The sequence below is a fragment of the Mustela nivalis genome, assembly GCF_964662115.1.
Source record: "Mustela nivalis genome assembly, chromosome: 5".
Taxonomy (NCBI): domain Eukaryota; kingdom Metazoa; phylum Chordata; class Mammalia; order Carnivora; family Mustelidae; genus Mustela; species Mustela nivalis.
The window spans coordinates 14,231,641-14,245,872 of record NC_139024.1 but is presented as its reverse complement, the minus strand read 5'-3'; the positions used below and the strand labels follow the sequence as shown (position 1 = coordinate 14,245,872).

The 14,232-nt window shown below is 38.4% G+C and overlaps 1 protein-coding gene across 26 annotated transcripts in view; it reads right to left on the bottom strand.

Annotated features, from left to right (window-relative positions):
* SYNE1 (spectrin repeat containing nuclear envelope protein 1) overlaps positions 1-14,232 on the bottom strand; it is a 464,577-nt gene that overhangs the window by 254,169 nt on the left and 196,176 nt on the right. For all 26 annotated transcript variants that reach the window (XM_082730051.1, XM_082730052.1, XM_082730041.1 and 23 more), the window contains 7 exons: positions 13,354-13,520; positions 11,006-11,159; positions 8,061-8,689; positions 5,499-5,678; positions 3,605-3,755; positions 3,214-3,372; positions 1,392-1,574 (listed from right to left, as the gene is read on the bottom strand). In XM_082730051.1, the coding sequence (XP_082586177.1) occupies positions 1,392-1,574; positions 3,214-3,372; positions 3,605-3,755; positions 5,499-5,678; positions 8,061-8,689; positions 11,006-11,159; positions 13,354-13,520 (1,623 nt within the window). The remainder of the gene's footprint in view (positions 1-1,391; positions 1,575-3,213; positions 3,373-3,604; positions 3,756-5,498; positions 5,679-8,060; positions 8,690-11,005; positions 11,160-13,353; positions 13,521-14,232) is intronic.

The following is a 14,232-nucleotide window of genomic DNA, read 5'->3' as shown; positions in this document are numbered from 1 at the left end:
TGACTTTTGAGAGCTGGTAGGAGCCCTATTCTGGCAGGTACTGCTGTTCTGAGTTGTAATGTTAATTTAACATCAAAGAGAACTTAAGAGACCGCAGTATCCCCCTCCTGATTGCATTTTCAGTCTGGTTAATTTCCTCGACTTCTGTTTGCCCTTAGAAATAGGCTTTTGGGGGTGCCTGGGTGGCTCAGTAGGTTAAGCCTCTGCCTTCGGCTCAGGTCATGATCTCATGGTCCTGGGATTGAGTCCCGCATTGGGCTCTCTGCTCAGCAGGGAGCCTGCTTTCCCCTCTCTCTCTGCCTGCCTCTCTGCCTACTTGTGATCTCTCTCTGTCAAATAAGTAATAAAATCTTAAAAAAAAAGAAAAAAGAAATAGGCATTTGATTTAAAAATCTCTAGAAAGTTTTTTGGATCAAAGGTAGATAATGCAGGCATAGAGTTGATTCCCCTACATTTTTTCAGACTGCAGTCTGAAATCTGTCTTGATACGTGTCTTGCAGTCACGTATCTGTCTTGTTCCATTTGAGTGCTGGGCACAGTCCTGAACACCCGGGCATGCAGTGGTGACTAATCTGTGCCCTCGTGGAGAGTAGTGATTATATGCTTTATGAAACAAGTTATCTCCTGTCACCGTTTCCTCGTATCCACTTCATTTTTCATCCCAGCCTAACTACGACGGCACATTTTGCATACAGAGTGCAAATGTAAATAAAATAAATGCCACAAGTACAGGGACTTTATCTGTCTTACCAGTTATTCTCAGGGTCTACCACAGTGCCTGGCATACTTTAGGTGCTTATTAAGAATCTGATGAATGAATAAATAAATGAATGCAAGAAATAGAAATAAAAAGTTTAAAATAACCTGATGACGAGAACTTTAAAAGGCCAGTTTCTGGGGAAACCTGTCACACTCTGGTCTCCAGTTTTCTCCCATTTCCGAAGAGGAAGTAGAAGAACCTAGCACCTAAGGTTAAGTGTTTGGCACATGGTAAGTACTCAGTAAACATTTTGTTTGAGTGAAAAAAAAAAACAAAAAACCCAAATGCCTCTAAATATTACTAAATGACAAACAACTTCAACATGGTTTTACAGTAGGAAGGCGTAATAGTCTTAGCTGAATGGAAAGTGGGAAGAATACAGATTTTATGGACTTTCACTTTTCTACTAATATTTTAAGTACAGAGCCCCAACTAAGAAGTGATAAAAATGGGAGGAATAAGTCTTAACCATTGCCTATTCAACTCTCAGGTAAATAGCCAAAGATAGTTAAGACTTCGGTAGCATACATATGTGTCTCTGAAAGAAAGAATTTTAACAAAAAGGATACAACTTTCTCATATTCTGGTTAATGAGCTCACCAGCTCACAAAAGTAGACATAGTCAGTTTACCTCAAATTCCTTAAGGACTTCTTCTGCTCTGACGCTGTTATTCAGGTGGCTGATGCTTTCAGCCAACTGTGGAACGGAACTATTGGACCATCCATCAATTTCCTCTTTACTTGAAAGTACATCAGCCCAAATGGTCAGGCTTACCCTCAGCCTATCCATGTTCTCCTCAATTTTCTCTGACATCTGGGATGGAAAACAGAAGCCACACCATTATTCATCTGGGGCTTTAAGGTGTTTCTTTCCCCACCCAAGTACTAACAATGTTGATGCTGCCTTAATCAAAAAATTATATTCTCACTGGAAAACGAAGTTTTACAAAAATGATTGTAAGGGAATTAGTACATTTGACTCAAGCAAATGCTAACCATTACTAAATTGTTTCTGTCATTGGGAGAAGTGACCAAATTTTTGAGACATTTGATTTTCATTTGTAAATTGGGAAATTAAGAGCAGGTCTATTGGAGTCAACTGTAGCATACTCTGAGGTTGAGTTGTATAGGATAGACACCCACCAAGGGGAGTGTTGGGTTTATTTTTAAAAGTAACACGGCAAGCACTTTTATTTGTAAGGCTGAAACATAAAAATGGACATTAATTAGACCTGAATATATTTATAGAATAAATAAATACATAAGATATCAACCAACTTTGTAGGTTTAAAGTAAAGTGTTAGTATTTAATAGTCTTCCTGTAATAAGAATGTTCTTTTAAAAGTGGAAGTGGGTAAGGTTTTCTGCGGTCCTCAAATTATTAGATTACAGTACATAATTATCAATGTCTAACTTTAGTAATTCAGCTTATGTAACTTAACCTCCAGTAATAGAGCGCAGGTTAACAGGAGGGCAACCGAATCACTGGATTTTTGAGCTGGATGCTACATAAAATATGTCTGGCTTGAGATGTGGAGCTCCAGAGAGATCGAGTGACTTGTTCTTCTGTCCCATAGCTAGAAAATGACAGAGCAAGAACTAAAACCCAAGGATGTAGACTACAAGTCTCATGTTTTTCAATGCAAAATTATAATCTTATAGCCCCAAGTTATTACACATTATAGTTTCATATTCTATAGGCTACTTATAAATTATTCTTTAATTTTTATCCATAATCCTAGAGTTTTGGGAAAAAATATTTAGAGTTATAAATTTGTTGTAATTGAAGCTACCAAGTGAAATTTGAGAAAAATCTGCCACTAAGTTTTTGTTTTGTTTTGCTTTGTTTTGTTTTAAGAGGTGGAGGAGGAAGGCGTGGGGAAGAGAGAGTCTTAACCAGGCTCTACCGTGCCCAGTGCAGAGCCCAACCCAGCCGTGATCACAGGACCCTGAGATCATGACCTGAGCAGAAATCAAGAGTCTGATGCTTAACTGACTGAGCCACCCAGGCGCCCCTGAAAATCTGCCACAAAATTTTAAGAAAATAAAGCAAACAACATTTTTTTTTATTAATTCTAAACTTTATGTGAATACTGTTTTTCTTCAAAATATAATTTTGCACATTAGCATTAAAAGTTAAAAATGAGGGACACCTTGGTGGCTCAGTCGGTTAAGCATCTGCCTTCAGTTAAGCGTCTGCCTTTGGCTCAGGTCATGATCCCAGAGTCCTGGGATCAAGCCCCTGGGATCAAGCCCCACTCAGCTGGGAGTCTGCTTCTCCCTCTCCCCCTGATTGTGCTGGTTCTCTCTCTCAAATACATAAAATCTTTAAAAAAAAAATTTCAAAAAGCTAAAAATGGAATTCACATCCTTAAATAATCCTTTACCCAAAAATAGTGACTGACAAATGTGACTATGTAAACTGTTCATACAATTCAGGTGGATTATCTTACATCCAGCCATCTGTCCACAGTGCTCTCCATGTCTGTTTTCACCAAGATGAAATCACTACTGTGAATTTTTTTCAGCTCGGATAACAACTGTTTTCCTTTACTGGTAAAATTATCCAATTCTTTCTGTTTATTACACATTTCGTTCTTGACGGTTTCATGCTGTGGACATAAATGTTTCCTTAATTAATAAAATAATCAGTGATAAGTCAGTCATTCAATACCATTTGCCTCTAAGAAATGTACTTCATGGTTGACCTTATGCAGAAACCAGTGATATTAATGAACTATACATTTTTTTTGGATTGCTAGGTATTCCTAAAAAAAAAAAATTATATGTGAAAATCAGATCTACTAAGCAGTCTACTAAAATAAATACATTTTGAATTATTACCTTGGATAAAGCCCATCTAAGATCTTCCTGATCTTTTATAGTATTTCTGGTTGCAATCACATTGCTGGCATTTTCTAGGACTTTAGATACAGCCGACTTCAAGTTCTGATATTCCCTCATTAAGTCAATAAGTCCACAGCACTGACCCTGGCTATAGTAATTAAAGAAAAGGTATCATTTATTATCATGTATGAAAGGTAAGTGTTCCCTATGACTGGACCTGATATGTAACTATGTAAATTTATTCTTAGATGGATGCTGGAATCAAGAGGAAGCCATATTTCTACCTACTGAGATGAAGAGTGCCGTCAAGTCAACTTAACTCTAGCATCCAAACTGCTCTCCAAGAGAAAAGAATGCACACATTAAAACAAAATCTGTGACCTCAGTGACAAGAAAAAATATATGTTCTTGACAACTAAAACTTATGTAGATGTCAACAAATTTTTGCTTTTCAATTTTTTCACTATTTAACTACATCATAATGGTATATATTAAGGGGAAGCAAAACAAACAAACCAAACCAACAAACAAAAAACCGCTGCTAAATAAGTAAAATACACACGAGGATTTTTTTCCCATTTTCAATGACACAAATTTTCATTGAATATGAATCCCCTGAAACTGTCAAACAAAGAAGATGGTTTCTGTTTATAAGCATAAAATGTCCGTGGGCACAAGCAATTCCACACATAAGAATTTTTCCAAAGAAAAAGATGTGCACAAGATTTATGTAAAATTATACTCTTTACACCAATATTTATAATAGGAGGAAAAAAATAGAAATAGCCCAAATGTTAAAAAAATAGGCTAATAATTGAATAAACTCTGATACCTTCTTATAACTGAATACTGTACAATCTCTAACAAATCACAATTTAAGAGAATGTTCAATAACATGGGGTAAATTTTTACAACATTGTTAAATTTTTAGAAGCTCACATTAATAATCTACAGTGTGTCATAAAAACTATGTACACATGAAAAATGGAACATGAATGTTTATAGGTGCTTCTTTTTATCGTCATCCAAACTGGAAAGAACTCGAATATCTATCAACTGGTGAATGAATAAACTGCAGTATGCCTATTAAATGGAATACAATTTGACTATAAATACAATTTGACTACATAACAATGTCTAGTGTGTTGAGTAAAAGAAGTTGTTTACCCAAATGCAGTAAAAACTTATGTATACACAAAAAACTGAACATTTATAGATGCTTTATTTATAATATACAAGCTGGAAAAAATCCATTTGTATGTGATTCCGAAAAGACAATACTACAGAGACAGAAAACTTATCAAAGGTTGCCAGGGGCTAGGAGCGGGGGAGGGGCTGACTACAATGAGATGATGTTTTTTCAGGAGGTGGAATGATTATATGAGATTTGATAGTTGTAAAGTTACTCATTAACTACATGTGTGTACTCATTAACTATCTGTATGTACTCATTAACTAGATGTAATAGTTACTCATTAACTATGTGTGTGTACTCATTAACTAGATGTGCATTAAACTCATACAGTTTAAGGGCATACACTAAACAGGATGAATTTTACTATATGCAAATCATACCTTAATGACAAATAAGTACAACAAAATAAAAAAAAGAAACTCAAAAGTTTTAAGTCTCATTGGTTAGCACCTTATAACTGTTGACAGCTCCTGCTTTCCCCCGGTGAATTACACCTGTCATTGTCATCTCAACAACTTCCACAACAAAATTCTGCATGACAAACTTTCTAATGGTACTAAAGAGACACAGAATACAGAAGTGGCAAAAGGTATTCAAATCTTGATCACACCAATGCAAATCAACAGAGAACAGCCCAGTGCCACAAGATAGAAAGTTTAAAAAAAAAAAAAAAGCCATTTTTTTTTTTTTACTTACTTTTCATGAATTAGTTTTTTGGTATCAGCCCAGGTAACCTCTAAGCGGTTTACCTCCTTATCGACTTCAGATGCAAAGGCTACATCTTTCTGGGCAATTTGTTTAGCTTTGTCTTTTAGCCAACATAGTTCATGCTCATGAGAATTCAATTCATCTTCTAACTGATTAAAGACTCTCAATCTGTGAATTAAAACATTTTATTATTAATTTACCAAAGGTAAGGACTAATATTTCTTCTCCATAAAGCATGCCTATAGGTATCTAGAAAAACTTTCAACACAACAATTGCATTAATGTATAGCAACTGTGAAAGACACTTTAAAAATGAACTTTTCAGAACTACAGACTATACCTTGGGAAAATTTAAAGTCATTCTAACCATTCATCTTCAACTTTCCATTAAGTTTGTATTCTTTTTCTATTTTGATTTCAGGTTATAAGACTTTTAAGACTAGGGCTGAGCTTATAGGCAAAGCAGGTAAGTATTTAGTAAAAGATCTTTAGTAAAAAGGCCTTCCGTGTCCCAAAGTCCAATTCATGTAAAATAATAATATTTAAGGGTACGCTGTTTCATTTAAAATAAAAATAATTGGGATGCCTGGGTAGCTCAGTCAGTTAAGCAGCTGCCTTCAGCTCAGGTCATTATCCCAGGGTACTGGGATCAAGTCCTACACTGGGCTCCTTCCTCCAAAGGGAGCCTGCTGCTCTTTTTGCCTCTGTCTGCCACTCTGCCTGCTTGTGCACTCTCTCGCTCTCTCTTTGACAAATGAATAAATAAATAAGTAAAACCTTTAAAATTAAAATAAAATAAAAAAAAATTTTTTGTCCCTAATATACTAATATTTGAGTACTCATAAAAAGTGGTCCTATAGAGGCAGCCATGCACTCATGCATTCTTGCTCTTGGGTACATAGTGGTGTAGAGTTTATAAAGTGAATATCCATGCATGATTCCATTGAATTCCAAAACGAAGTGGTTAGGAGCACACATTAGCATGATCTGCACCTTATAAGAAAACAAATGATTTGCCCGAATGCACACAGTGACGCGTAAGTACAGGGGGCTTTAATAAATCCATCAACTGAACGCAACATTTTCCATCACCTCTGCGTGGCTTTGGTGAGTTCAGTGTTAGGTGTGTGGATGTGGCTCTTGAGCCCAACCTGGACCTTCTTCTCCAGCTATGTCAGGATCTCCTGCCTGCTTGGCTGAATCGGGCCAGCAAAGCTGTTTGTTCCTTTGCCATGTTTGGCTCCTCTTTTTGTCTTTACTCTGGAGGCTACGTTTCCTCCTCAAATCTTACTCCTTTTTGTTAGTTTACTGTTAAGCTGGTGAGCCTAGTGCTCAAAAGGCACGAAACCTCAAGAGCCATTACGATCTGACGGTAAGCCTTTGCTAAGTGCTTAATTCCAATTAAAAAGAGGCAAATGACAATGGTCTTGCATGTCAACAAAATCCTTCTCAATTGTGGACACTTTGGTTTGACAGCATTTCAGCTGTTTCCTTGCCCCCTGAAAAAATGGAAGACAAACATCCCTGAGAACACAAAAGGGGAGAAAGTTCTATTAAGGAGGAAAAACAAGATTGGGAAGAAGGCTATAGTATTAGAGGAAAAAAAAATCACTTCCAAATGTACAGCAGGAAAATACCCATCACCTCTTAGCTTCTCTATCAAACGCACTGACAAAACCCCAACTTTGCTTAAACCCACTCGTCTGCCTTTGCCACACCTCCAAGCAAACCAGTGCAGGCAGCTGCTGAAAACGACTCTGGCCAGCGCACTGGTTTCACTTCAAGTGAAGGAATGGGAATCTCAGACGGCAGCTTTATGACCTTACCAAGGTCCAGGGATATCATTTCCATTTCCTGTCTGCAAAAGAACCATTTTATGCCATTTTCTCTCTGCCAGTATCCTGTCATTCACTCTCATCTGAGGAGCCTGCTCGGTCTTTCTGAGGGTCTGGCAGCACCGGGAAGAAATTCCCTCCTGCTGTCACCACCAGGACCACAGAGCTACTCGGATCACCCGCTCTCGCCTCTGCCTCCGTTCGTACTCGAGACGACCAGGCCCTTCTCCTAACAGCGAAACATTGCTTAAACATAGATAATATGATCTCTATTGTCTGTCACAGATAAGATCTGAGCACGGCTTATATAGATAAAGCCTTTGGGAAAATCCTTCAGGAAACCAAAAAAATATTAGTACTTCTTTTTTTTTTTTTTTTTTAAGATTTTATTTATTTATTTGACAGACAGATCACAAGTAGGCAGAGAGGCAGGCAGAGAGAGAGGAGGAAGCAGGTTCCCCGCTGAGCAGAGAGCCAGATGCCGGGTTTGATCCCAGAATCCTGAGATCATGACCTGAGCCGAAGGCAGAGGCTTTACCCCACTGAGCCACCCAGGCGCCCCATATTAGTACTTCTTAAGTGTTCAGTTAGTCATTAATTTTATCCTCAAAATATTAAAAGAAGTTGCTAAATATGACACCATCAAAGCATTGCCGTTAACTCTAGAATAAATAAAAAGTCGACGGAGCAACAGGTTCCAGTCGTTTCTTTTTACCTCTGCTGAAGAGCCTGGCGGGTAAGCTCCTTCAGTCTCTCTTGGTCTGTCCTTTCTTCAATGTCCTCGATGCTTCTCAGCAACTCCTCTTTCTGGTCTTGGAATGCTTTCTTCAGTACGGCCAGGGCATCTGCCTCGCTCTGCTTCATTCCCAGAAGGTTCTGGATTCGCTCTAATTCAGAACAGAGGTGATCAGCTGTCGTCCGGCACGATGTCCTTTGCTCAGAATTTCCGCTTTTAAGATGGTACTGAGCTTTGGCCAGAACGCTGTCAAGGCTGATGGCCGCGGATTCCAGCGCTTTAGCGTCTTGAAGGGCATGATTTAAGTCCTTTTCCAATAAATCCGTCTGTTTCCTACTCATCCTGTCGGTTGCTTCCACCATGTGTCTCAGCCGGTGCAGAACCCCCGACAGCGAGGCGTGGCTCTGCAGGAATTCCGCCAACTGGGACAGGGCAAGCTGCCGCCTTTCGACGACCTGGCTGGCCTCCTCGAACAGCTGGAAGCAGTCCTCTGCCTTGCCCTGGAGGACGGGGAGGTTCTCAGCTCGACCCAGAGCTCCCAGCTTGACGAGGTGATCCCGCAGACTGTGCAGTTCTCCCTTTTTGCTCTCGACTTCTGCCGTGTGGTCCTGGAAGGGAAGAGCGGGTCACTGAGTCCTCGGATACACCGTGGCTAAGGACACAGACACATTCACAGTCTGTCATGTCGAGATCCATTTTCAGTGCAATGGATGCTGTAGGCTTTAAAGGTCATCGGTGGTGAATCTTTTTTAAGAAACGGTCTTAGAGTTTTCTGTTTTCTTGTCTATATATTTCACATAAAACACAACTCTGACTTGGAACTAATTCATTGCATGAAAGAGAATGTCTTTATGAATAGAAGTTGTAGAAGGAAATCTTATATAAATACATACATATATATGTATAATGTGGAAGATTTAAAATACATTTGTATACATAGTTAAAGTTTGTTATTCTAGTATAAATAATATGTCATTCCCAAATACTCTATTATATATAATAGTATTATATATATATATCAGCAAAATATTATCTCTAACTCTATTCATCTATCTATATATCTCAGCAAAAAGCAAATCACAGGCCCGAAATGGAGTCACTTATGGTAGGTCAGGTCACCAAACTGGTCCTTCATACCTAACCTAATTGCAGTTTCAGAATCCTCCAGAAATACAGCATTAGCTTGTCAGTCAGGAATTTTCTGGTCAGTACGGATAAGGTAATCTGTCACAGAGGCCCTCCCCCGCCCCAAACCCCACCAAGATAAGTCCCCCATTCTTACCCCCAAGGGAAAGTGGCCTTGCCTAAAATGATCCTTTCTTTTCTTTTACTAATAACTTCCGTGCCTCACTCTCCTTTAATGAAAACTTGACATTTTTTACAACCCCCTGAGCTCCTTTCTATTTGCTAGATAAGATACTGCTTGATTCACAAATCACTTCGTAAAGCCAATTAAATCTTCAAATTTACTCAGTAAATTTGTGCTTTTTAACAATACCGTATATATACAAATATATATACCTATATTCTCAATACTATATATTATATTACTATCTATCTATATAAAAGATACTGAAGTTTGGAAATTTTAAGTATATATGCAATAATGTTAATTTTAACAGCTTGTAGGGAAGGAGCCTAGGAATAGATGGGCATCAGCCTCTCTTCAGAGGCAGTGCGCGAGGCAGATGAACACAGGTTTTAGCTGCCTCCTGTAAAGAAACAAAAATGAACTCATCGAGACCGTTGTGTGGGCAATGTAACTTGCTCAGAATAAATCAGGTTCGAAATCTCTCAGAGCATTGCTAACAATCTCAGCATGCTTCCCATTAAAGAGAAATTATCACCCCACTTAATCTTGAACACAACGGCCTTAAATGCCCCTTCTTTGACCATTAAACTCTAGAAAGAAGCTTTGAGCCTTTACTTCAGAAAATTTACAATTCGTTCTCTGCGCTTTTGAGACACAAATCTTTTTCAAAGCTTCTGTACAGTTACCACCCAAGAGTAAGTTTGTAAAGCATGGGGGGTCATCCTTTTGAAACCAACACACTGAGTGAACAAAGGCTTGACCGATTTACCCTAAGAAAACTCTGGTTGACCTGATTTATGAGCTTGTTTTGTACACGTTCGGCGAGTACTGATAAGCTAAGAGGAGAGCAAGCCGGGAAGAACCTTTGCAGTCGTGCAGAAAGGACCAAAAGTGAATGAGAGTGACCCTGCGATGATACCCCCATAGGGTCCCCCAGCTCATCATGCTTACACGGCCTTTTAATGAAAGTGTGTCCCGTGGCAAGACACAAACTACTTGAGATCATAAAGATACGAGAAAGTACTATTTCTTTTGGTAAAACCAATCAGCAAGCCCAGGGCAGAGTGAGCACTCTATAAATATTAAATGTTTTATCATTAAATATTGTCTTAAGTTTATTACGTAGCTTATCTCCAACTACCCCAACACTTGATTTAAATGTTATTTTTTTAATGCCAGGATAGATATTATGCATGATCTATAAATAAGGAAAATAAATCATGAATTTTAAGTAACTTCTAAGCTAAACAGTAATTTAGTAAAATTGCATCATTAAAGCGTTGGAATTCCCTATTAGTTTTCAGCATTGGAACAAAACAAACCAAGAAGCTTAAAAACAAACAGTCTCATCACTTCACCCTAGAAATCACTCACTCCATTTCGAAAAAATAGTGTCTTAATGTGGTTGTCTAGTTCATGTGAAATGGTTTTATCGGCTTAATTTATCTGTGAACACACTGCTAGGACCCATAGGTCCCATTATTAAAACATCTGCATACGAATGCAAGGTTAAACTAGTGCAGAATGGCTGGGTTTAAACAGTGCTTTCTTTATAATTCCAGAGCTCTTTTATGAATAAATTCTTCTTTTGATCTTAAAGTATGCCCTTTACCTTGTGCCGAGTAAATGCTGCCTGATGGTCCGTTATGCTTATCTCTGAAGTAGTTTGTAATTCACTGAGAAACAGCTTAATCCAGACAGAAAAGGAAAGCAGCAGTTCATCAAATTGCTGGTGCTCAGCAACGGCGGACTGAAGAAAAGTGATCCTACGGAGAGAAAGGTGTTAAAGTGAAAATGTCCCACAAGTTAACAGAAAAAATGATATGTTCGCTATTGCAATAACCTTAACTGAAGGCAAAAAAAGATGTTGTCCTACGTGAGCACACCGATGTCTTTGATGTCTTCTACTTCTCAAACTACTTCTCCATTTCCCACATCTCACTTAGCATTACCACTGTCCCCAAGGTGGTCCCCTGAGCCATCTTTCATGCCCCTGGTTCTTTATCATCACAGCTAATCTGCATATACCGCCCCCGTAACACACACACACACACACACACACACACACACAGTAGAGTCTGTGTGCTCCTCCCCATTTCCACAAGCCCACCTGGGTCTAAATTGCTTCATCTCTAGCCTGGCCTCCTCCGTGGCCTCCTTCCTGCCATTGTCTCCACAGTCCACGCTCTAGTGGACTTACTAGAGACCACTAGAGAGACTAGGGAAGACCGTTGTGTCTCCACAGTTCACTCTCTAGGTAATAGCCAGGAATGGCTTTAATGTAAGCAGGACAATGTCTGCCAAGCCTAACACGGAGGCAACTTCTTGCACATAGGAAGGCAAACCCAAAAGTCCTTATTGTGGCCGATGAGGGACCCCCCATAATCCACTCCTCCGACCTCATCTGACGCAGCACTGTTCCACAACGCCGCTGCCTCCGTGGAGAATACCATGGGAGGAGAAATTTTAAATACCGTTTTTCTCCAATATACAAACAGCTTGGGCAAAAATAAAACAAACACGAGCAACCCTACCCTCTTCAACATTTTTTCAGTTAGTTTGATCATTTTCTCTAATGGTGAGACAAAAATTGGGGACTGAGGTTCATCAGAAATGCTGATTTTTGAGCACGTGAGGGTTTTTTTTTAAACATTTAAATTTCAGTATGGTTAACATAGAGTGTTATGTTAGTTTCAGGTGTACAATACAGCAATTCAACAACTGTGTACCTTATCCGATGCTCAGCACAGTAAGCACATCTTAATCCTTTTCGTCTATTTCATCTATTTCACCCCTCTCCCCACACACCCCCCTTTAAGTTAAGAATCTGTTTTTTAGTTTGTCTCTTTTTTCTTTACTCGTTTGTTTTTCTTCTTAAATTCCACATATGAGTGAAATCATATGGTATTTGTCTTTCTCTGACTTATTTTGCTTAGCATGATACTCCCTAGATTCAATCATGTTGTTCCCAATGGCAAGAGTTCATTCTTTTTTATGGCTGAGTAATATTCCACTGTGTGTATGTGTGTGTGAGTGTGTGTGCGTGCGTGTACACCCCACCTCTTCTTTATCCGTTCATCTGTTGATGGACATTTGGGCTGTTCTCATAGCTTGACTATTGTAAATAATGCTGTAATGAACATGGGGGCAATATATCTTTTCAAATTAAAGTTTTCTCATTCTTTGGGTAAATACCCAGTAGTGGAATTATTAGATCATATGATAATTCTATTCTTAATTTCTTGAGGAACTGTTATCCATATTGGCTACACCAGTTTGCATTCCCACCAACAGTGTAAGAGGCTTCCCCTTTCTCTGCATCCTTGTCAACACCTGTTTTTACCCTGTGTTGTTCTGACAGGTGTAAGACAACATCTCATTGTGGTTTTGATTTGCATTTCCCCAACGATGAGTGATGTTGAACATCTTTTCAAGTGTCTATTAGCCATGTTCTTTGAAGAAATGTCTATTCATATCATCTGCCCATTTTAAAATTGGATTATTTGTTTTTTGGGTGATGGGTTTGTAGAAGTTCTTTCTATATTTTGAATAGTAACTCTTTTTTTTAATTGAATACCGACCCTTTATTGGATATGTCATTTGCAAATATCTTCTGCCATTCAGTAGGTTGTCTTTTAGTTCTGTTGCTTGTTTCTTTTGCTGGGCATATTTATTTATTTATTTATTTATTTTTATTGGGTTATGTTAGTCACCATAAAATACATCATTAGTTTTTGATGCAGTGTTCCAAGATTCATTGTTTATATAAAACACCAAGTGGCTCCATGCAATACATGCCTTCCTTAATACCCACCACAAATAACAAAGTAATTTCTTTCTTTCCATATTTTTTGAATAGCTCACTTAAGTAAAAGCAAAAAATCTCTGCTTTCTTAATTTATATGCTTACCATTAAAAAAATGAACAATATAAAAACATTCTTTAAAAAAAAAACCCAACCTTTTGTTAATTATCTGTGGCAAATCTCTCCATCTCTCATCCAACTGTTCCAAATGTACTTTCATCGTTTTCACATCATCTTTGGAGGCCACTGAGAATAGTGATTCCTTCAGTTGCAAAAGGCTGCTATAGATTGAGGCCCGGGATACAACTTCATTCTGCAGCGCCTAAGAAAAACAGAATACATTCTAGATCTCATCCCAGCATGATTGACTAGGAAGGACCATGTGACACAGGTGGCTGCTCTCCAAAGACTTTGCATTCTTGTAACACAGAGGTCATTGGGACCAGGCTTAAAGAGAGTTTTTATTACTTGATTTAGAGTGGATCTGCTTAACCTCTAATGAAACATTTAAAATACTACTGAGACCTGAATTAGTGTTCCGGAATCTGAGTTCTATTAAGGTAGGCAACTTTAGAAGCTGTAGAATTTCTTTCAAGATGAACAAACTGTGTAGGTAAAGAGAATTAAAGGAAAGCTATTGCTAAGGAGAAACAGTGCATATTTAACAATAATAGAGATGCAATTCTGGGTACCAGAAATGTGGTCTCCTTCTTTATTTAGAGACTATATTAGGCCAAACTGGAGAGCTAAGGGCTCTCCATTTTGCTTTCGCACAACAGAATGACTTATTTTTAATCAGGCAATGAACTGTAAGGTGCCGTGAGCGCTGCATAAAATTTTCAGTCCCTATCTAATAAGATATAAAAGATAAACACCTATAGACAGCTAACAGCATAACATAGTATCAAATGGGATGATACTGTAGAATGACGCACAGTAGATGCTTGTCAGGGTGCTTTCTCCCCCTTCTTAAAGAGGCCCCATGTGTGATACAAGCAAAGCTGCTGAAGGTTTCTGAAGAAGGGTCACACAGC